General features: G+C 45.3%; 1 protein-coding gene across 9 annotated transcripts in view; it reads right to left on the bottom strand.

Annotated features, from left to right (window-relative positions):
- The window catches only part of sgcg (sarcoglycan, gamma), a 600,494-nt gene that overhangs the window by 308,705 nt on the left and 266,685 nt on the right, over positions 1 to 25,104 (bottom strand). For 5 of the 9 annotated variants that reach the window (XM_067986061.1, XM_067986057.1, XM_067986056.1 and 2 more), the window contains one exon: positions 8,905 to 9,096. In XM_067986061.1, coding sequence (XP_067842162.1) covers positions 8,905 to 9,096 — 192 coding nt within the window. Of the gene's footprint in view, positions 1 to 8,904; positions 9,100 to 25,104 lie in introns of all 9 variants that reach the window. The other 4 variants (XM_067986062.1, XM_067986058.1, XM_067986059.1 and 1 more) reach the window with 1 other exon arrangement.

Raw genomic sequence — 25,104 nt, forward strand, 5'->3', positions numbered from 1 at the left:
CTCAGATGGGGGTTCCAGAACTAGGGGGCATAACCTTAAAATTAGAGCTAGGCCGTTCGGGGGTGATGTCAGGAAACACTTCTTCACACAAAGGGTAGTGGAAATCTGGAACTCTCTCCTGAAAAAGCTGTTGAGGCTAGGTCAATTGGAAATTTCAAAATGGTGATTTTTGTTAGGCAAGCGTATTAAGGGTTACGGAACCTAGGAGAGTAAATGGAGTCAAGATACAGATCAGCCATGATCTAATTGAATGGCGGAACAGGCTCGAGGGGCTCAATGGCCTACTCCTATTCCTATGTTCCCATATTCTGTTACAAGAATCTGCTTTAGATCATTGTGCACACTGTGAAATCCAGTCTGGGAAAAAGCACACTTTACAGTTGCTTCAGAGGCCTTTGGACAACAGATGAAAAATAATCACACACTGTACCAGTAAAATATTAAACTTTGTGCGTAGCTTTACTTTTGAAGCTCAATTACAAAGTTTACTGTTGCAGCATTTGAGCTGAGGGGCAAATGAGAACAGCAGCCGGAGCAGGATTTTAATAAGTTCAGCTGCTTGCGGTCAGCATTAAGGCCTGACCCACTGCTAGATGGTGCACCTCTTCCCTGCTCAGTACTGGTGACTTCCCTCATTTGTGGAGTTGGGCCATGGAATGCTGCTAAAAAGGGGTTGGGCCAGCGTGAGGATGCAGCCCATCAATGGGATTAAACCATGTGGGAAGAACAACAGGGAGTTTCCAAATAAAGGAGGAGTGGAGCCTAGAGGCGAGTATCCGTGAAAACATCAGACAGCTGCAATAAGAAAAAAAATTAAACAAATGTCAAAGCAGGAAATCGTTGAGGGAGAGAGAAAGAAAGAAAGAAATAATGAGCATCTATATAGCACCTTTCTCAACCTCGGGATGTCCCATAGCGCTTTAGAGTCAATGAAGTACTTTTTGAAGTGCAGTCACTGTTGTAATGTAGGAAACACAGCACCCAATTTGCACACAGCAAGCTCTCATAAACAGCAATGAAATACTGACCAGATAATCTGTTTGTGTGAGGTTGGATGAGGGATAAATATTGGGCAGGACACCAAGGAAAACTCCTTTGCTCTTCTTCAAAATAGTGTCATGGAATCTTTTATGTGCAAAAGACAAGGCTGAAGCATTTGCAACCATTTTCAGCCAGAAGTGCCGAGTGGAGGATCCATCTCGGCCTCCTCCAGATATCCCCACCATCACAGAAGCCAGACTTCAGCCAATTCGATTCCCTCCACATGATATCAAGAAACGGCTGAGTGCACTGGATACAGCAAAGGCTATGGGCCCCGACAACATCACGGCTGTAGTGCTAAAGACTTGTGCTCCAGAACTAGCTGTTCCAGTACAGCTACAATACCAGCATCTACCCGACAACGTGGAAAATTGCCCAAGTATGTCCTGTCCACAAAAAGCAGACAAATACAATCAGGCCAATTACTGTCCCATCAGTCTACTCTCAATCATCAGCAAAGTGATGGAAGGTGTCGTTGACATTGGTATCAAGTGGCACTTACTTACTAATAACCTGCTCACCGATGCTCAGTTTGGGTTCCGCCAGGACCACTCGGCTCCAGAACTCATTACAGCCTTGGTCCAAATATGGACAAAAGAGCTGAATTCCAGAGGTGAGGGGAGAGTGACTGCCCTTGACATCAAGGTAGCATTTGACCGAGTGTGGCACCAAAGAGCCCTAGTAAAATTGAAGTCAATGGGAATCAGGGGGAAAACTCTCCAGTGGCTGGAGTCATACCTAGCACAAAGGAAGATGGTAGTGGTTGTTGGAGGCCAATCATCTCAGCCCCAGGACATTGCTGCAGGAGTTCCTCAGGGCAGTGTCCTAGGCCCAATCATCTTTAGCTGCTTCATCAATGACCTTCCCTTCATCATAAGGTCAGAAATGGGGATGTTCGCTGATGATTGCACCGTGGTCAGTTCCATTCGCAACCCCTCAGATAATGAAGCAGTCCGTGTTCGCATGCAGCAAGACCTGGACAACATCCAGGCTTGGGCTGATAAATGGCAAGTAATATTTGCACCAAATAAGTGCCAGGCAATGACCATCTCCAACAAGAGAGAGTATAACCACCTCCCCTTGACATTCAATGGCATTACCATCGCCAAATCCCCCACCATCAATATCCTGGGGGTCACCATTGACCAGAAACTTAACTGGACCAGCCACATAAATACTGTGGCTACAAGAGCAGGTCAGAGGCTGGGTATTCTGTGGCAAGTGACTCACCTCCTGACTCCCCAAAGCCTTTCCACCATCTACAAGGCACAAGTCAGGAGTGTGATGGAATACTCTCCACTTGCCTAGATGAGTGCAGCTCCAACAATACTCAAGGAGCTCAACAACATCCAGGACAAAGCAGCCCGCTTGATTGGCATCCCATCCACCACCCTAAACATTCACTCCCTTCAACACCGGTGCACCATGGCTGCAGTGTGTACTATCCACAGGATACACTGCAGCAACTCGCCAAGGCTTCTTCGACAGCACCTCCCAGACCCGCGACCTTTACCACAACACCACCTGCACGTTCCTCTCCAAGTCACACACCATCCTGACTTGAAAATATATCATCGTTCCTTCATCGTCTCTGGGTCAAAATCCTGAAACTCCCTACCTAACAGCACTGTGGGGAGAACCTTCACCACACGAACTGCAGCGGTTCAAGAAGGCGGCTCTCCACCACCTTCTCAAGTGCAATTAGAGATGGGCAATAAATGCTGGCCTTGCCACGACGCCCACATCCCATGAACGGATAAAAAAAAATGTCCACCTGAAAGGGCAGATGGAACTGCAGTTTAATTATCATCCGAAAGATAGCACCTCCAGCAGTGCAGCAGTCCCTCAGTATTGCACTGGATTGTCAGCCTAGATTATGTGCTCAAGTCTCTGGAGTGGGACTTGACCCCACAACTTTCCGACTCAAAGGTGAGAGTGCTCCCACTGAGATTGTGGGTTCAAGCCCCTCTATGAGTCTGAGCACATAATCAACACTTCAATACAGTCCTGAGGGATTGCTGCATTGTTGGAGGTGCCTTTTTTTGAAGGAATGTTAAACTGAACACCCAGCAGCAGCCTTCTTAGGTGGATGAAAAAGATCACATGGCACTATTTGATGAACAGCAGGGAAGTTCTCCTGGAGTCCTGGCCAACATTTATCCCTCAACCAACACCATCAAAAAGAGATTCTCTACTCGTTCATTTATTTGGTTGTAAAGCAGATTGGAATGTCCTGAGAATGTGATTAAGTGCAAGTTCTTTCTTTCTTACATATAGCTTGGTGGATTGGAAAGCAACATGGCATCTAAAATGATTTGAGAGATTTTTTTTGTTGTTGTTGGCTGCATATTGATAACTGTGAAAAATTGATTGGTTTTATGCAGTGGTCTTGTTCATGTCGGGAATATTAGAGCAAATCAGCTTGGTTAACTGAAGAGACAATGGTTAGTGTGATAAATTCTGGATCTGATCTTTATGTTTGGCGTGATGCGCACTACACACAAAACCTTTTAGTTATATAGATCAGGTAGCTTAGAAAAAGGATGCACCCAGAAGTAACAGTATCGCAGGTGGATATCTCAAGAATTCGACTCTGGTAGTTGATGACAGCACACAAACACTGGGAGCAATTCAAATGGAGAGCCCACAGGCAAGTGATGAAAGTCACAGATTTTGTCACACCTAATGTGCACTCCACCTTTATTCAGCAAGGGGTGGTCAGCCCTTTAACATCTGCGTATAAGTGACAAGAGTTTGAGATAATATCAATGTCCAGGAGAATGTGTCACAAGGAGGAGACACAGTGAAACCAATAATACAATACGAAGCACCCAAGGTGCTTTGGTTGCTAGGACCCTCTAAAATTGGCCTAGTCCACACTTGATGTGATGACCATGAGGAAATGTGGGCAGAAGGTGCTTCGTGTGCTAGCAGCCTCCATGTTAAGGACTTATATTTGATGTAAATTAAGAAATTAAATATCTCCTATTATATGGCATGAGTGCCTGAGCAACGTGCTAGATGCTGAGCATCCAGCAGCCCTTTAGTTGATGCTGGTGCCCATTAATGTAATCCCCAACCCCCATGGTGCTCCCAACGCATCATGTGACAAATGCCAGGAGCAGCCCAAGATATTTAAATGATTGGCCTTGCATTATCAGTGGGGCACAGGTGCACCAGGCACCCGAGGAGCAGCAGTTCTGGTGTTGCTGTGCCGGGACTGCATTATCCAGCTCAGTTACGTTGACTTCACTACTGGTAATCTGTACACATTTTTTGGATTGATCCAGAATTTTAAAGTGCAGCTTCACAGCTCTTGTGTTCCTGAAAGTCTGGCTTAAGTTCTAGCAAATCTTGCTGTAATATAGTCCAGTCATAACCGTGTACAAGATTGACAGCACAGTTACAATTATCTGACAGAGACAATGGGCTCAATTTTAACTGTGAAAAAACGGGTGGGTTGGGGGCGGGGGGGGCATTGAAAATTGCCACTATTTCAGACCTGCCCCCAATCTGCCTCCAACCCGCCCATTTCCACTCCTGAAAGGAGATGAGAAGGCCCGAGACTAACAGGTAGGTGCCTAGAAAGGCACAGCTTGTGGGCCTGGAGGAGCAGGAGTGCTTTTCCCAGGCCCAACAAGCCTCCCAGTACCGATTCCCCATCGATTGCTGACACCTGATCCCCGATTACGGACACCCCCCCACCCCGATCGCTGACTCCCGATCCCCGACCTCCAACCCCGATCCTCCGACCCCGATCCTCCCAACCTGACACCCAACCCTCTGACCCCCGATCCTCGATCCTCCCCTTCAACGATCGCGGACCCCCGCGATGACCCTGATCCCGACACCTCACCTTGTGATTGACCCCCGATCCCTCCCCCCATGACTCATGACCCTGTGACAACCCATGCCCGCCTATGCCAATCTATGCCCACCCATTCCCCCATGCCCCTCCCCATCCATACAAACAAAGACTTACCTGAAGACTTACCTGAGCACATCCTCTCCCTGGCTGGTCTCCTGTCCGAACGGGAAACCGGCAAAAAAAAATAGAAGATGTCCTTACGTCAAAGTCGTAAGGACATCCGGGAAACCCATACTAACGGATTTCCCATCCTCAATTTGACCCCCCCCCCCCACCTCCTTCCCGGCTCAGTTTAAAATCGAGCCCAATATCATCCTCATGAAGTATACTGATCTACTTGGCTTTGGAGTATAATGACTTCAGGAACAATGGTTTTCCTTGCACCTTGCCAAATTGGGTTAACAAATTCCAACACTGGGAGGTTACAGGCTTTGTAGAAAATTGAAGTTGCGAACAGTTACAAGTAGCATTAAGCTTTCTCGAGGATTCAATTCTTCTACAAGTTTTCTAACCATCTTTGCCATTTGTGTCCTCCAGTGTAGATAAGGTGTGATTATGAAGTCAAGGAACTGAATGTTGTAACTAAATATATTGGTACTTTATAGACTACAGATGGGTTTTCTAATGTCATGGTCAATCTCTCTTAACAACTGTCGATTTGTCCATTCCCAACTCTAAAAATAATGCACGGAATGTAAAGTAATATGTTTTGGAAGTAAAAATAGGGACAAGATACATACTTTAAATGGATAGATTTAAAATAGAGAAGCTGAAGGACCTAAATGTGTAGATACATGTGGCATTAAAGATGGCAATGTAATTTGGCCTTTTGCCACAAAACAAGGCAAACGGAATCATTCTTGGTTTTGTATTTAAAGACATACAAAAGCAAGGAAGTAATGTTGAATTCATACAAAGACGTAGTTGATTCGCAGTTAGAATATTGTGTGCAATTTTGGGGTATCTCATTATGGAAAGGGTATAAACGCAATGACAAAGGTGTGGTGTAGATTTACTGGGATGTTACCAGGGATGAGGGGGGTCACAGTTATTTCTTTATTGGTGCTGGGGAGACTATGGGGTGACCTGACAGAGGTCTTCAAAATTATGACGGGCTATGATAACATAATTATGCCCGATTTTGGTCTCTCTATCACCCCATTTTTCAGTGGCAAGGGGATTGAAGCAAGACCAAGAATTGCAAGAATTGACTTACCACCAACTTCCTGCCTGAGGCTTGCCTGCTGTGATTTTCGAGCAGACTTTGATTTAGGTTGCGAATGCTCCGCTAGAGACAGGTTTTATTATGCTGTGCCAAGTAAATGTCATTTTGGTATACGGAGTGGGAAATGGCCAGAACCACTATCCCTTAAAGGAGTTGCTGGAAGCAGGTCTGGCAAGAAGAAAAATCACTCTACACTCTAGGATTCAGGATGAGCATAACTGTTCTCCTTGCTCCTCGCTGACAATCCTTGCTCACTATCAATAATTCTCTTTGTTCCCCTTCCCCTCCCTCCCCCAAATCAGCTCTTTAATACGGTACTGCAGGCCTGTGCTGTATGGCTGAACTGCTTGATTTCCTGCCCTGCCAAAACGGTGAGCTGCCTATCAGAACACAGATAGCGCAGGCAGCTCACCAGTTAAATTTAATTGAGGCCTGACCTTCAAAGTCATGAGTCACTCGCCAACAATATCGGCTGGGTGTTACGATGGCAAAAATAATTAAAGGGGAGGTTAGAATTTTTTTTAATCTCACCCGGCTGATTAAAATGTGGACTTCCCTATCACAATCCTTCGAGACGCAAGAGTCCATAAATTCTTTAAAAGATATTAAATAGTGGCTTGATAAAGAAAAATGTTAAAGGAAATGGGAAGTAAGCAGAAGAGTGGGATTAGGCTAGATAGCTCAATTGGAGAGGAACACTAAGACTACAAATCAATGTGAGTGTTCAGGTACTTGGCTTAGATCTGGCTTTGCAACAATATATATCATTTTAACCTGTCCCATTACCACCTTCCTTCCCTTGCACCATCATCCCTTTTGTCATTTAATCACTTGTGCCCTCTACCCTATCACAGACCTTCCCTTTTGTTATTTCCTCCCCTCCCCTCCCTCCCCACCACCTTTTCCTGGCTCTGTACTTGCTTAAAAACTTTAAATCTTTAACATCTTCCAGTTCTGATGAAAGGTCTTCGACCTGAAACGTTAACTCTGTTTCTTTCTCCACAGATGCTGCCTCACTTGCTGAGCTTCTCCAGCATTTTCTGTTTTTATTTCAGATTTCCAGCATCCGCAGTATTTTGCTTTTGATTCTATATTATCTGCTTGTTCTAAGCCCATATGAAGTGTAAGACTTTTGACTGATAGATGGAATGGATTCTAAGATCTTCCTTCATGATACCGTTAATAATGGCAAACTTTGCCGCTGATATTTCTTTCAAAATGACCAACGTAGATTGTTTGGATGCATACCAAGTAGTTGTCAAATACAGCAACTTCATTAAGTGCTTTTGGGGACCTGAGTAACACCTCGAAAAGAGCTCAGCACTGCCTTTGTGATCTATTTTATATAAGCAATAGTCTCGTAGAGGTAAATAATATACCACAATAAGATTAATTGTCATCTTAGGTCTAATAGTCCCTGTCTATTCCCAGAACTTGTTCATTTCAATTCTGCTCAGTCACAAAAAAGGATTTACTTGGGTATCATTTTTGGACACTGCTGTTCATCTAGAAAATTGAACCCATAATTTGCAAGAAAAAAGTGGCATTAAGCTAGGTGTTTCCTCTGCTATAGACTTTGGGGTCCGGATTTCCACCCGTTCGGGGCGGGAAGTCAGCAGGAAATGGCGCAAATCCATGCAGCCAGGAGGCCACCTGCCAAAAGCAGGTAAGTCCACGGGAATGGCTGCTGCACCATCCCTTGGAAGGCCTGGCAATGGGGGGCCGCGATCGTGACAGGGAAGGCCTAAGATATCCTTGTGGGTCTGGAGGAGCACTGCTATTTAGTGTGGACCTATAAGGAAATTTCAAAAACATTTCTGGCCCCGATCCCATTCGTCACAGGGTAGGCCTGGCAGGAAACTCGCTGCCACTTGCTGCTCGGGCCTACTAGTAAAAATTACAGTCATTACAGCTGGACATGCTTATGTTAAAAAGGATGCTGGTCGCTTTGGGTGGGTATTTTTGCTGTCTGCAGTGAAAATACTAACTGGTCAGCTCCCAGTGGCTCCAGGGCGGTTAAGTGACCTGGGGGATTTTAACTGCCCAGTTTACATCCCCAATATTTCAAAATGACGAACCCACTAGGTAATTAGGAGGAGTCCAGCTCTTGTTTGACTCTGATTGGGTCAAGGATTTGGCAAAGTGAAATGCAATACTACTGGAATAACAATTCTGTTGACTCATTTATTATTTATTGTATCAAGTACCTAAGCAATCCAGAAGATCTTCTGAATGACGCTTAAAAACATTTTTACATTACACTTGTTACCTTACAGTTTCAAGAATAACCTCTAACAGCCAACAATATCCTTCTTTAATTTTTAGCCATTATAATATATTATCAGCTGTGTTTTGCATATCATACTATATTCACACGAATTGCATATATATTGCATATAAATACACTATAAATGTGTTTGAAGCTGTAGCAAATACCAGTAAAGCGATGGCACTTGTGATTTGAGCAGCTGACATTCGCAGTCATCCTTGTACTCCAGCCGGCTAATTTATTAACCTAATCAGTTGTAAAAACGAGAAGCCACCAAGTACAATCAAATCTCACAGAATGAACAAGAATTAGAAAATACAAGAGGCAAAGAGTGAAAGGCAGAAGGAGATAGAGATACAGCCGTGAAGAATGAGAAGGGTGAGAGAAAAATAATGTGAAGAGGGAAAGATAAAAGAAACTCTTAACAGTTGTATTACAAAACATTTTCAATAAGCGTGTTTAAAAATCAAATGAATGCTAGTGAGCATAGTTAGCACTTACTGTAGAGAACCACATCACTTTGAGAATCCAGATCGTTAATGCAAAATTCACAACCAGGATGATGAGAAGCAGCAGCACAAATAAATAAAGGCAGCGCTTCCTCCAGCCATAGATCCCAATCTTGTAGACATATTGGTTCTCTGGCCTCTGTAGGCTATTGCCTTGTGTTGTCAGGTATTGTTCCCGTACCATCTGCTGGGAAAGGGAGAGAATGGAAATTAGTAACGTTCCATAACCGAACAAAAAGATTTCATTTTCAATGAACTCTGTGGAAGTATTGTAAACTGAATACACCTAGGGTTAAAATAAGGTCCGCAAGATGGGAAATGGTGTATGTCACCCAAGTCCTGCTCTGTACGAAAGGTCATCACATAGACAAATCCATCAGTTTCAGGAGATTGGCAAACTAATTTCTTACTAAAGGAGAAATCAATTGCAGGTGACTATCAAAAAGGAAAGAGCACCCACAATGCACTAGTCAGGCATAGAATTCCCAGGGCATACCATTAATAAAATCTTTGAGTTGAGCTGAGAGATTAAAATTTGTTGACATGGGCTATTTATCAACACCAACAGCAGGAAACATCTGTTACAATGCTTCCCGATGCAGAAGCAAATCAAGTGTCAGGAAGCTGGGTAATTCTGCAAGCCCTAGAATTGCATACAAGCCAGGTGAGTCCCAGCAGACCTGCCATCCACAAAAGCTGCACATTTTTCTTCCCTCTGCTATTTACACAACAAGAAACGTTGCCTGAGAACTTAATCGAGTGAAGGCAGAGCTCTGAGTGAGGCCTCTTTATAGTTCTGAATCTCCACAAGGGAATAACGGTTTACTGTGCTCAGCACATATGATTTGACAAACATGATTAAATCTCTTCACTCTTGCAACTGAATTATTCCAACCTGTTAAACAAGTTCATTGTCGGACTTTGTGCCTCCAAGATATACAGGCTCTGCTCAGTAAACTCCAGCTGTGTTCACCTCCATTGTGGCTCCATGCTCCCTAAGGTTCATTACAGAAAAACTCCAACCTAACTAGAAAAACAATTGATTCTAATCAGTCCAGATTACTATTTTCTGACACATTTCCTTGAATTCAATCCTGTTGCCGACTGTCACTATTCTTTCTGAGACCACCTTCCCATATAAATAAAATTGTTGTCACCTCAGTGACTCACCTCCTGACTCCCCAAAGCCTTTCCACCATCTACAAGGCACAAGTCAGGAGTGTGATGGAATACTCTCCACTTGCTTGGATGAGTGCAGCTCCAACAACACTCAAGAAGCTCGACACCATCCAAGACAAAGCAGCCCGCTTGATTGGCACCCCATCCATCACCCTAAACATTCACTCCCTTCACCACCGGCGCACTGTGGCTGCAGTGTGTACCATCCACAGGATGCACTGCAGCAACTCGCCAAGGCTTCTTCGACAGCACCTCCCAAACCCGCGACCTCTACCACCTAGAAGGACAAGAGCAGCAGGCACATGGGAACAACACCACCTGCACGTTCCCCTCCAAGTCACACACCATCCCGACTTGGAAATATATCACCGTTCCTTCATCGTCGCTGGGTCAAAATCCTGGAACTCCCTTCCTAACAGCACTGTGGGAGAACCCTCACCACACGGACTGCAGCGGTTCAAAAAGGCGGCTCACCACCACCTTCTCAAGGGCAATTAGGGATGGGCAATAAATGCCGGCCTCGCCAGCGACGCCCACATCCCATGAACGAATATATTTAAAAAATCACCAGATTTAAGATAACTAAATGCCCAGTATTTCATTTCTGGGTTTCTGCTGAATTTTTTTATCTTAGGTTTCTCACTAATCTTCTCGCCTCCCCTTCAGAAGATGTTGGGTGGAACGTTTAACTTCAGCAGAGACTTCAATGGAATGGAAAATCCGATGGGGTGTATAATGGGCAGCCGATCCGATCCGATATCGTCCGTTTCCTCCTCTTTGCTGAAGTTGAAAGTGTCGGCGGTTGATTCAATAGTAGGGTACAAAGCCCTAAATATCTCTTAATTTACAGGTGACCATTATTCATGTATGAGCCTTAACAGATTGGCCCATAATTTCTTGCAACGGCGAGATCGGCGACGTACACCCTAAATATCACTGTCTTGCACATCAATCTCACCGTTGATAACTTACTCTGTATTTTCCTGCATTTCTAATTAGAATAAGCTGCAGCGAGCATAGCAGCAAATCAGAAGCAGTGCAACCACTGGCCTTTGCACTCTCCATCACTCCATAGACGATTACTGATAACTTCATTGAAAACTGTCTTGCTGATACTTGGTTTTGCCTGCCATGGGTTAAACATTTGTACAAACAGGAACATAGGAACTGGAGTAGGCCATTCAGCCCCTCGAGCCCATTCTGCCATTCAATTAGATCATGGATGATCTGTATCTTAACTCAATCTACCCACCTTGGTTCCATAACCCTTAATACTCTTGCCTAGCAAAAATCTATCAATCTCAGTTATGAAATTTTCAATTGACCTAGCCTCAACAGTTTTTTGAGGAGAGAGTTCCAGATTTCCACTACCCTTTGTGTGAAGAAATGCTTCCTGACATTGCCCCTGAATGGCCTAGCTTTAAGGTTATGTCCCCTTGTTCTGGACTCACCCACCAGAGAAAATATTTTCTCTCTATCTAGCCAAGCAATTCCTTTAATCATCTTAAACACCTCAATTAGGTCACCCCTTAATCTTCTATACTCAAGGTAATACAAGCTTAGTCTATGCAACCTGGCCTCATAATTTAATCCTTTTAGCCCCGATATCATTCTGGTGAATCTGTGCTGAACCCCCTCCAAGGCCAATATACCCTTACTGAGGTGCGGTGCCCAGAACTGAATTCAGTTCTCTAAATGGGGTCTAACCAGAGGTTTATATAACTGTAACATAGCTTCCACCCCTTTGTGACATATCAATACACAATTGTTGAATTGTTTTTTTTAGGCATTTCTTTATTGTTGAGTGAGCTTTGAGCTAAACAAAGTGGTGAAGTAGCAGATTAGCAACAATTAATGCTTAGAAAAGAAACATAGTTAAAATATACTTAAAAGAAAAGAATTATTAATAATTCTTTTTAGTGACATGACAATGCAATGGTTTATGAACCTGTCTTTCAACAAATCCCGAGCAGAAAACACAATAGCGGGTCATTTAAAAGAAAGCAGAGAATAATTTCAAGTAAATCACACCGCTGCCAGGTCACCGCCGCCATTATTTTTCAGTCTAAGTGGCAGTGGTGTGAAAACTGACTGAATTGCAGGGAAATGGGATTGCTATATGATTTTAATGGAGGGTGGAGCTAGGATAACTACCATCTAACGGTTTTCAGCTAGAGTAATAGCAGAAGGGCGCAAAAGTCCCAGGAAAATATGGAGTCGCCTAAGTACCGGCGTAAGTCAGTTACTCCATAACTTCCTCTTTCTTTTGCACCGTTTAAGGGCCTCTAAGTCGTAGGTACGTCATTACAGTGGCACAAGTCCCCAGGAGCACAACTCTGTATTTTCTAAGGGGAGGGGGGGCACTGCACCCCGCAGATGCAGTATGCTGCATTTTGCAGTCTCCAGGGACAGGAGCGCACCCAGGGTGTGCCTCTAGTGGTGGGCTCCTATCAGAGACATCCTAAATAGGGGACCTCCTCCGAACCCAGAAAGTTTTCCAGGATGAACGGCAGCGGTTCCAGGTTACAGCAATTCTGATGTAACTGTCGGGATCAAAAGCCTGTCGATTTTCAGGGCCACTGACGAGGTTTGAACATTAGAAACATTCTTTCATTCAAATTTGTCTGAAGGGTAGGAGCCTGGCTAAGAATAACCAGATTTACAAGAATTCTTCATACAAAGGTAAATTTTGTGAGGCTCCACTCACAGCAGAGGGTAATGCAGATCAGAGAATTAGGCGTGGCGGTTAGATGCTCCTGATTTTCCAGTAACTTAATTACAGAAAAATTGGGAACACTGGGAATTTTCCAATTAATGCTCTCATCAAGCAAGGCTTTGTGCTGAGAGTGCAGCGTTGCAAAAATTGCTCCTTAATGTCATTCGCATGCCTGATGATAGAATTCCCAAAGCCGACCTCGACAGTGAGCTGCAGTCTGGATATCGTAACAGAGGTGGGCAGATGAAACGCTATAAGGACACACTAAAGACCACCTTGAAATTTTGAAATCTTACCCTAACACCTGGGAAGACACGGCCACCGACAGACCATGTTGGCAGGATGCCCTCTGGGTTGGTTTGAATGAATTTGAGGCTGTAAGATTGTGAGATTGTGAGATCTGGCTGCCAAGCACCTGGCAAGCAAGGCAAGTCATCCACTGGTCACATCTGGCTATCAGTGCGATATGTGTGGCCATATATGTGCGTTCAGCAACGGGCTTTTCTCCCAACAGCGCATCCATAACAACTGAGGCTTAGCCATCAATTAACGGGAGATTCCATCACCCTTTAATATGTAACAAGTCTATTGTATGATGTACTAAGTATATCATGTCTTTAAGAATTAGGTTCAGAGTACAGTAATTTGCAACTATTTTGGAATTTTGTTTTTCTTATTGTTGAAGATGGGAGTGACAAATATAGAGCTGATACCTGAGTTTATCGATATATGGCAAAAAATAGCTTTCATAGGTTCAGATTCAGTTTAATGTTAAAAAGTCAAACAGAAACCTAGAGGTGAGCTAGATTTTCACCTTGTTATTGAGCTGGAAAAAGGAACAGTCATTTTAGCAGTTCGGATTTGGCCTGTATTTGACTAAGATTCAAAGCAGGGCCATTTATTTGCTCGTCTTTACTTACTGTGCAGAGGGAAGCATTCCAGCAAACAAACAGTCAATTTGTACCCTACCCTTCTGTGGATTGAACTCTTTTGTGATTTAATTACTGAATCTCTAATTAACACATGCAGCTGGTGAACAGAACAGTGAAATCAAATACTATTGGAATGTCGCTTTGTTAGAACCTCGTTATCTGTGCAATAAACAAAAAGCAAAACTAGACAACTCTCGGGTGACTTTAACAATCATTTAGTATATTCACAGCATACCATTTACTCCAACTATATTTTGGTTGAGGTATTTTCTTAATTTTTCCCTCTCTGTAGTTCTCCTGACACTATTCTCCAGCTGAGAGTGAGCGCAGGAGTCTACGTCCCTGCCTCTGCTCATGTGGTTCTGTGAACAGTCTCTTATGCCCCGTGTATATTGCAGAATGACTTTCAGTGGAACTTACGGTACTGTATTGTCAATGAGGTGTTAGAGTTGGCAAGTTGGAGTTAGAGTTAGAGTTCTCCTTCCACCTTAGGGAGCAGTGCCTGACACTTTCCAAGATAGCATACTGAGACTGTGGTGTGTGTGTGGGTGGGGGAAGGGGGGAACTCTTCTTCATGATCCTGCCCAAAATTAGGTGGAATTGTGGTGGAAAACTTACATTGGAAAATTCGGGTGGTGGGGCCTCCCGCTGCCTCATTGCTCCAATCAAGAATCCCCCCCTCCCCCTCGACCACTGCCCTGGGACCGCCGCTACATGCAAATAGCACTGGAGGTCAGAGCCCAGGTTGCCGGAGGATTTCCCTCCTGTCCGTCCCACTTACTGCCACTTCCTGTGGTCAAGATATAAAATGTGGTTCCAACTGCCCCGTCCCCCCCGACTCTTCCATTGATCGGCCAACATGTCCATACTCGCCGTGCACTCCTTCCCACGCCAATTGTACAGTGAATAGACTTTTCATTACCTGACTGGATGATTCTTGACTATCAGTCAAACAGCCTTTTTTCCCCGTGTCCAATATTTTTATAACTAGTAAACAAAAGTGTTCAAAGAAAATTTTAAAAAAATGTATTGCCCTTATGATTTTTCTCCTGGATTGCTCGCAGCTGTGTCCTATTGGTTAATCTTTAATTCCTGGGGACTCCAAGGCAATCCTGCCGTGTTGGCAACCCTAGGCTGTAGGCCCCAGAAAGCAGTGGCAAAGGCCTTGCTGGTGCAACATTGTTGGTATTTTCCACCCTCTCGCTGGCGAACCATGGTGGTGGGACTCCACCAAGAGCCCACCGTGCTTGTGGCACAAACTCTGGGCCAGGGAGATGAACAGAATCCCAGCGTGTAGCTCACCCTGTGGAGAATCACTAGGCATAAACAGACATCCAACTACTCCAGGTGATAGTCCATTGGAACTCCGGTGTGCTGCCCTTAACAATGAACCAAACACCAGGGGCATGAAATTTGTGGAAGCGCAAAACGGGTGATAGTGAACCGGCTGCCCGGATTACACCTCACCCGATATTATTTTCCATTGTGAAACAGGCTGCTGGTTCATTCTCACCTGTTTTTGTGCTACCACCACAAGACAAATTTCACTGCAAAGAAACTACTTCCTGTCTGAAAACTCAAGCCTTGTAATTTGCGCCTTTTGATGTCAGAAACATTTTAGGAATAACTGAATTATAGTCAGTCACATAATTATAAAAACTACACCATCAGACATGTGTAATCTTTAATTACAATTGTCTATTCATGCTGACACATTAACAGCCATATTTGATAGTAGTGTATTAAGGAGAAATAACAGGTGATCAGGAACAAATTACTTTTAATCCTATTTGCTAGTTAGTTTGGTTAGAGGAGATTTTTTTTGCTAAGAATGAAATATTTTCTACATGTACATGGAACTGTATCTGTCAAGATAAAGGAGGCCAGTTGCTGGATAACATGGAGCATTTTTCCACATTGCATGCAGTGAAAGCATCAAACATTCTCCAGTCTGTGAGGGCACAGACCAAAAGCAATAACATAACACAATAAGCAACTTGTTAACCTCACACGCAAAGAAATATCCTGATCTCTCACTGGCCAACTCCCCATATATCAAACAAAACTGTGCCTCCTGTTAAAGACACAAGCCTAAAAATTACTGCTGCCAACATTAGTGGGTGAACTCTTAAACTGTTCATATGATATTCCTTAAACATGGGCATTACCATGTTTATTTCAAATGGATTAATTCCCCTAAATTATCCTCCCTCCTTTCAAACCTGCTGCAATCGCCCCACTGCTTAAAACTTCTACTCTGCACCCCTCCATCCTCTCTATCACCCTCTTTATAGTTTCTTGAACGTCTTGAGCCATCAAACTGTACACACCTCTCCCACCATTCCTTTTCAAATCCCTTCAGTCTGGTTGGCTTCCATCCTGCCTACCACAACACTGAGAACATCCTTGTCAAAACCACCAATGATATTCTTTCTGATTGCAATCATGGTGCATCATCTCTCCTCAACTTCCCCGTGGCTTTTGATATGGTCAACCACACCATCCTCTTCCATCCCCTCTCCTCACTGGCACCACCCTCTCGCACTTCCAGTACTATCTATCCCAACAAAGCCAATAGATCCCCGGCTATCGATACTACTTGGGTTTCCACACATTCAACTCAATGTGCCTCAAGATTTCATCCTTGGCCACTCTATACCTTGACCCCAAGTGACATTACCTGCAAGCATGATATATGTACACCGATGATACCCAACTTTACCTTTCCACCAACCCTTTATTCCAAAACTGTTGCTGTGCTGCCTGTCAAACACTGAGTTGTGGATGAGCCAAAACTTCTTGGAGCTCAATAACGGCACGACTATTTAACCCGAATCAGAAACTAGCCATAATTCACAATCCCACCCCCTTCCTGAATGCTCACCTAAGCTCAACTTGACAGCGCACAATTTCAGTGACCTGTTCGATGCTGACCTAGTTTCAAACCTCGTATCCAATCCATCATCTATCCTACCTGCTATTCATATCAAGAACCTAAGCAGTAAATCTTCATATGCCTGGAAGGGGAGCAGCTTGTTTGTTTTCCAGTTGCAGAAAGCAGCTCCTAATCTTTATTCATTCCAAAAGCAGTTTAGCCTTGAAAGAGGGAACTTTTACTGGTATCTCCAGATTTGGCACTGTCTCTAAAGGGATTTGATTATGGACAAGATCTCTCAGTCAGTGCCACTGATTAAGTCTATTTTATCCTCAGTTTTTAGAGACTAAATAGGTCTCTTTGTGCTTGTTCCTTTTCTTTTCTATGGCCATCCTAGACAGGCTAGGGAATCTCACCTGGGACAGGCCATTCTGGATGGGCGAGGGAGAAGATTCGCTTGTCTGTTTCTAAGGTGACTTTGAGCAATTTCCTTGACAGTGTGGGAGAAGGTCTACTCAAATCCTGCACTGTACCTACTATACATTGGCACTGTCACCACTTTCATTGGAAATCCTGTTTGATTTAGGGGTGGAACCATTTCATTGACTTCTTTCTTCATTTTGGATGCATTTGCATCCCAGGCATATTGCACCTAGTAGGGCATCTAGCAAGGTCTAACTAAACCCAGATGCTCCAGAATGTGGTCTAATCCAAGAGAATTACATTGCTCAGGCCAAGTTTCTTTTTGGAGTCTTGTATATTATGAACTGTGAAAAGCCCTTGTTCCTGAGCCTATTTGGAAAGCTCACTTAATAGCTTGTTGGATTAGTTCAGGGGAGAATTTTGTGGCTCTGAAGATTGATTTTTTAACTCACTCATAAGGATCGGCGAAAGAAGACAATTTCTCGGATTCTTGTTTCCGATTTTAGTGTTTGCACCCTTCTTGTGAGTGAATTAAATTAAGTTAGATCTTTCCAGGTTGAGTCCTCCAGCCATATCTTATTGATCTACTGGACTCCCAACTTGATGAACATGTAATGCAAGTCCCATTGATAGGCTGGTCATAATTATAGAGTCACTTTTCCAAATTATCTTTCTCAAGTCTATGTACTCAGGTTCTTTCTTGATGGTTGAAATCTTTTTTTTTATTCGTTCATGGGATGTGGGCGTTGCTGGCGAAGCCGGCATTTATTGCCCATCCCTAATTACCCTTGAGAAGGTGGTGGTGAGCCGCCTTCTTGAACCGCTGCAGTCCGTGTGGTGAAGGTTCTCCCACTGTGCTGTTAGGAAGGGAGTTCCAGGATTTTGACCCAGTGACGATGAAGGAACGGCGATATATTTCCAAGTCGGGATGGTGTGTGACTTGAAGGGGAACGTGCAGGTGGGGTTGTTCCCATGTACCTGCTGCTCTTGCCGTTCTAGGTGGTGGAGGTCGCGGGTTTGGGAGGTGCTGTCGAAGAAGCCTTGGCAAGTTGCTGCAGTGCATCCTGTGGATGGTACACACTGCAGCCACAGTGCGTCGGTGGTGAAGGGAGTGAATGTTTAGGGTGGTGGATGGGGTGCCAATCAAGCGGGCTGCTTTGTCCTAGATGTTGTCGAGCTCCTTGAGTATTGTTGGAGCTGCACTCATCCAGGCAAGTGGAGAGTATTCCATCACACTCCTGACTTGTGCCTTATAGATGGTGGAAAGGCTTTGGGGAGTCAGGAGGTGAATCACTCGTCGCAGAATACCCAGCCTCTGACCTGCTCTCGTAGCCACAGTATTTATATGGCTGGTCCAGTTAAGTTTCTGGTCAATGGTGACCCCCAGGATGTTGATGGTGGGGGATTCGGTGATGGTAATGCCGTTGAATGTCAAGGGGAGGTGGTTAGACTCTCTCTTGTTGGAGATCGTCATTGTCTGGCGCAAATATTACTTGCCACTTATCAGCCCAAGCCTGGATGTTGTCCAGGTCTTGCTGCATGCAGGCTCGGACTACTTCATTATTTGAGGGGTTGCGAATGGAACTGAATACTGTGCAATCATCAGCGAACATCCCCATTTCTGACCTTATGATGGAGAGAAGGTCATTGATGAAACAGCTGAAGATGGTTGGGCCTCGGACACTGCCCTGAGGAACTCCTGCACCAATGTCCTGGGGCTGAGATGATTGGCCTCCAACAACCACTACCATCTTCCTTTGTGCTAGGTATGACTCCAGCCACTGGAGAGTTTTCCCCCTGATTCCCATTGACTTCAATTTTACTAGGGCTGCTTGGTGCCATACTCGGTCAAATGCTGCCTTGATGTCAAGGGCAGTCACTCTCACCTCACCTCTGGAATTCAGCTCTTTTGTCCATGTTTGGTCCAAGGCTGTAATAAGGTTTGGAGCCGAGTGGTCCTGGCGGAACCCAAACTGAGCATCTGTGAGCAGGTTATTGGTGAGTAAGTGCCGCTTGATAGCACTGACAATGACACCTTCCGTCACTTTGCTGATGATTGAGAGTAGACTGATGGGGTGTTAATTGGCCAGATTGGATTTATCCTGCTTTTTGTGGACAGGACATACCTGGGCAATTTTCCACATTGTCGGGTAGATGCCAGTGTTGTAGCAGTACTGGAACAGTTGAAATCTGATACATCAATCCATAAGGGATTCTATCTAAAGTGATGGCTTTCCAAAACAGCCAAAGCTATGAAAGAATCGGTGTCGGCTGCTTTTAAGTCATTTAAGTAACATGCTTTTGTGACCTTCCAAAAATCTGTGTTTAAGGTAGCATACTGGTTTTAAATGCACCTGAGAAACACATTCCCATGTCATCAGGAATCTCCATATCCTTGGTTCCCTGGATCCTCTTTCCAAAATAGTTTCATCTTTTCATAATCTTAAAGGTTTTATTTTTGCAAATTCAATGTCATGTCGTTTCACAATTTATTTATTCGGTGAGACCATACAAATCTTCTTTTCAGTATAGTGCAACACGATTATTTGCAATAAATCAGGCCAGATAAAAACTTTGGATATATCCAAACTCATAAATGAGAAGGCTGGCTATACATTAGTGTAACGGAATCTTGACAAAGGAAAATTATGCAGAGATTTGCATTCATGAACGTTACCTACAAATGAGATTCACTATATGAACTTGCGGTACACGATATAAAATACAGAAGATTTGAAATTAATTTCTTAATCTCATCATGTTTCTGAGTCTCACAAATTAGTGGCTTAATGTAATTGATAATTAATTGGAGCAAATAAGATATTTGTGCCTAATTCTGCTCAAGTATTTCTGCTACTGTGTGGCAATGAGTCACCTTCATGGCTGTTATAAAGACAAAAAATTAGTGTATGATTTACATGGGCCAATTGCAATTGTTTTCCTTTGGACTATTTTTATTTTCATTGATACCATTTCAGACAGAATGGGGGATACTGAGTTGCAAAACAGTAATCAGTACAATAATGAGTTACCAGGTCAGGCATTGAAGCAGACAGTATAAATGGGCTTAAGAGGCAATTAGATGTGTTCTTATAGAGGAGAGATTGACAGATACGGTAAGAAAGTGAGTAGGTAGTGTCAAAGTCCATCAAAAAGAAATAAGCTTGTCACACTTAATGGCCTTCTACTGTCCTTAAAAATTCTTACATCTTTTATGTTATTTTTTCCACCTTGAGTGGCTCTTAGAATTTAAGGACATTTTATTTTGATATTCTATGCTTCATTTAGTCAACAATTTTAAATAAACAAAAAAATTATGATTTGATTTTTGTTAGGTAAGGATTAGCTAAAGAACAATTACAGCACTGTCAACAACACTAATGAAAAAACGTAGTGTTGGTGTCTTACACATCATGATAGTTCTTAGATGCTCATGGGCAGTTTCCCTCAAAGTGCATTAAATTCATAGGGGGTTAAATTCCATAAGGCCCGATAACGGGCGCAGGGGTCGCGGTGTGGTGTTAGCGATGCAGGCAGCCTGCGAGATTCATGCTGCATCCTCATTACCATGATTCCCACATGCAGCCAATGCTACCGTTGAGTGGCTGAACACATGAATAGGAGGCCAGATATGTGGCGTAGCCAGCATTAGGTAAAGGCAGCCTGCACCTCTTAAAGGGGAGGTGCACTGTCAATGGAAGCAATGTAGGATGGCAGGCAGAATGGCCGGAGCGGCAAGAAAGCATGCCCCGAGGTTATCCGACAGCGCACTGGAGGCCTTGGTGCAGGGAGTGCAGGAATGGAGAGCCATCCTGTACCCGCAGTGTGGCAGGAGACCCTCCAGACACTAGCTGTGGAGGCAATGGGAGGAAGTGGCCATGAAGGTGAATGGCAGGAGTATAGCACCACACACATGGGTACAGTGCCAGAAAAGTTCAATGATTTGACACGAGTGGTCAAGGTGAGTGAATGCAAGTGTCGAGTGGCACATCCTATCAACCGCAGCACTGCTCCACGCATGACACCAACCCCCTCACCCACCCACCAACGAACGCTGCCTATCCGTATGCAACGCTGCAGTTCGGATGCTGCATCTCACCCTCACATAGTAGCACATTTGCAATCCACATACCTGCCACTCACAGGTCACACACACTGGCAGCTATTCGACCACGACAGGCACATCACCCAAACACATTGCACACTGACACACTTCCCTTTGTCTTGCAGGAGAAGGTGGCAGGCCGAAAGACCTGAGGGAGGACAGGCACGCCCACACGTCCTCACCCCCTTGGAGGAGACCGTGCTATGAATCATTGGGCGGGATGTTGCTGCAGCCATGGCCACTGGCGGTGCTGGAGGTCCCGACAAAGGGGGTCTCTGCATACCTAATGCTCCTTCTCGTTTCCCACAACTCCCTCATCCCACAATCTTTTCTGACCACGTGCTGCAGATAGTGTCAGCATGCATGTCTTACTCACTCCAATCCCTGCTCCACAAGTCAACTCGTCTCCCTATGTCATTGCAGGTGCCCAAGAACTGGAGCCGGCACCGTCCGAGGTGGTGGAGGAGGAGGAGGAGGAGGGGAAGGAGGGGGACACCGATAACGAAGCTGCACTGTTACTCGATCTGACACTCACATCCACCAGCTCCGATACTGACACTGCGCGTACTGTAGAGACTACGTAAGAGAAGGGATCTGCACGTGGTGAGACAACGAGCACAAGTGCGCAGGAGCCGGGCGGGGGAAACAGAGAGCACAGGTGCCAGCTTGCCGGAGGGCGAGGTCGCACAATGGCTCTGCTGCTCAGGCATCAGGTAATGACTTCGATGGGCCTGGCTACAGAAGACGGCTGATGGATGTACATAACCAATTGCTTGGTGCACTGGAAAGCCTGCCAGAAAGCCTGCGCACAATGTCAAGGGGCATGGAGGAGTCCACCTCGAACTTGGCACAGGGCTTTGCTCAGAGCTTGGAGCCCATCCTTACCCACATGGAATGAGCGGTCATCTCCATCAGCACACCGGTGGAACCCACCATGATGCAGTGTCTGATGGCCGATATCGCGGCTTCCATTGTAGCACAGACCGATGTCATCAAAGGTCTGCATTCTTCAGTTGAAGCCCAGACAGCTGCTATGGCAACTCAGACTGATGCTGTGGCAGCTCAGACTGCTGCTACGGAAGCGCAGACTGCTGCTATCGTGGCTTTGGGTATCACCATGGAATGGGGCTTCCAGAGCGACACAGCACTCCAGCAATTTGTTCTCCAGCTGATCATCAGGAGTGCTGATGCACCGCCCCGTGCGAGTGGCAGTGACACCATGGCAGTCGAACCCACTGTCCTCTCTCAGGATGACAGCATTCCTGCTCCACACCTCTGCCACTCTGCCAGTGCCCTTGCTGTTGCTTAGCTGGCTGACAGGCCAGACTGCTGCAGCCCATGCCGAGATGGTGCAGTCCGAAGCCGGGCCCTCCCAGCCCAGAGCTGCTCGAGGTCATCCTTCAAGGCCATCTGCATGTTCCTCAACTGAAGGCCAGCAGCCTTCCACCACCCATGCTCCAGCCACTGGGGATATGCTTCGTAGGAGCACTAGGAAAGGCAAAAGCACATGAATGACAGGCACTGAGGGAATGCACAAGCGTGAACAGTCTAATGTTTGCTACTACAGTTAATGTGATATGTTATAAATTTGGATTTGAAGTTGCAGTTGGTGGTGGTTTTTATTTATGCGATGCACTACGGGAGGAGGCAATGTGTAATCACATGGAGGGAGATGTGATGGTCATGAGGGAGAGGGCAGGTGGGGAGTGTAGGGTGTTGACTTGGGAGGTGTCGTTGAGTTAATGAAATCACTCATGAATAAGGCGTACACACAAACCCCTGGCAGACAGGGCCTGTGAACCTTATTGCCTCCCTGCGTCTTCTTCCACTTCCTTCTCCATCTCCTCCTCCTTCTCCTCTGCCTCTTCCTCCTCCTCCTCCTCCTCCTCTACTTCTACCTCTGGCTCAGGGACTTGGCGGATAGGCAGAGGCAAGGGCTGTTCCCTCATAAGGGCGAGGTTGTGCAGCATGCACCATACCACAGGGCTCCGCCAGAACGGTCCAGGCAGCGGAAGCACTGCTTTAGGGGGCCTATGGTCCACTCGATGATGTTCCCTGTGGCCGCATGGCTCTCATTGTATGCCTGCTGTGCACGTCTGCGTGTGTGCCTGACCGGAGTCATGAGCCACCTCATGAGGGGATAGCCCTTGTCACCCAGTAGCCAGCCTTTGACTTGCCGAGTCGGTCCAGAGATAATTGGGTCGTTGGACTGCCGCATAATGAAGGCGTCGTGACTGCCGCCAGGGTAACGGGCATTGACCTCCATGATGCGTGGCCTGTGATCGCACACCAGCTGCACATTGAGGGAGTGGAATCTGTTCATAAAGATGGGGGAGTTAAGATGTGGAGTACTCATGGCTATATGCATGCAATCAATGCCACCCTGCACCATGGGTAAGCCTGCAATGCAAGCAAACCCTCGTGCTTGCTCATTCTGCTCCTCCCTGTCAAGAGGGAACGTGATGAACCTGTTGCGCCGCTCTTACAGTGGCTCTGTGACCTCCCTTATACAACAGTGCACATATCGCAGCAGAGGCCTGAAAGGATCCAGAACCGTAAAAGTTCAGCGCCACGGTTACCTTGACAGCCACAGGGATTGCTGTCCTTGCCCCGCTCTGAGGCTGCAGTTGTGGCTGCAGCAGTTGACATATCTCCGTCACAAAGTCTTAGTGAACCTCATCTGTCGGATGCACTGATCTTCACTCAAGTTGAGGTAAGAGTATTGTTCCCTGAAGGCCCTCATGGGATATGACCTCCTGCTCAGTGCCCTGCGCCTTCTATTCCTCCTCCTTCTCCTTGCAGCTTGACCTGCTCTGCATGGCCTCTCTGCATGCTCCCAGTCATGTTCTATGCCCAGCGGGAGCCCTAGCAGGCCACTCATGGTTGCCAGGAATCTTGTTCAGCACACTGTTGTAAATGACACCAACAGTAATGCAGGACCTGCCTAACCACTCTTTATATATTATAGCAACTCTATCCAGGTATAGGAAGCTTCAACAAACACAGCAGCCAGTAGCAGTACCAGCAGCCAGTAGCAGTAATCCAGCCACTAACCTGCAACATCTGCATGACCCCTTTAAATAGCGCTGGTGGGGGGTCCTCCAGACCATTTACGACATGTTTAGCTGTTCGTGATTAAGAAAGTTTGTTGGGTGGAGCATTGAGTGCCAAAATGGTGTCTTTCCTTTTAAATCAGTGTGGCACACTGATCTAACGCATATTCTCCCTACTTTACATGATGCCAGCATTTGTTATCTGCGCGTGTGCAAATGCCTTTACCAAAATGGCATCCAGCGCATGTCATGCTAGAAACGTGCGTGCGCATTCCAGTTGCCATTTTGGGTCCTTAGGAGGCCGTGTAACACCTGAAAAACAGGTGTTACACAGCCCAATTCTAGCCCATAAGTTTTTCACTGTTTTTTTCCACGGAGTTGGCTAAAATAGTCCCTTCACCTTTTATTACAAGAACCCAAATTGAAAAGGTGCTATTTATTATATTTTGGCCAGCTATTATGTAGGCTAATCATAGAATCATAAAATCATACAGCACAAAGGGAGGCCATTCTGCCCATCGTGCCTGTGCCGGCTCTTTGAACGAGCTATCCAATTAGTCCCACTACCCTGCTCTTTCCCCATGGTACTGCAATTTTTTTCTTTTCAAGTATATATCCAATTCCCTTTTGAAAGTTACTGTTGAATCTACTTCCACTACCCTTTCAGGCAGTGCATTTCAGATCATACCAACACGCTGCGTAAAAAAATTTCTCCTCATCTCCCCTCTGGTTCTTTTACCAATTGACTTAAATCTGTGTCCTCTGGTTACCGACCATCCTGCCAGTGGAAACAGTTGCTCCCTATTTACTCTATCAAATCCCCTCATAATTTTGAACACCTGTATTAAATTTCGTCTTAACCTTCTCTGCTCCAAAGAATACAATCCCAGATTCTCTAGTCTCTCCACA

This window comes from Heptranchias perlo, chromosome 6, assembly GCF_035084215.1.
Source record: "Heptranchias perlo isolate sHepPer1 chromosome 6, sHepPer1.hap1, whole genome shotgun sequence".
In the NCBI taxonomy this organism is placed as follows: Eukaryota; Metazoa; Chordata; class Chondrichthyes; order Hexanchiformes; family Hexanchidae; genus Heptranchias; species Heptranchias perlo.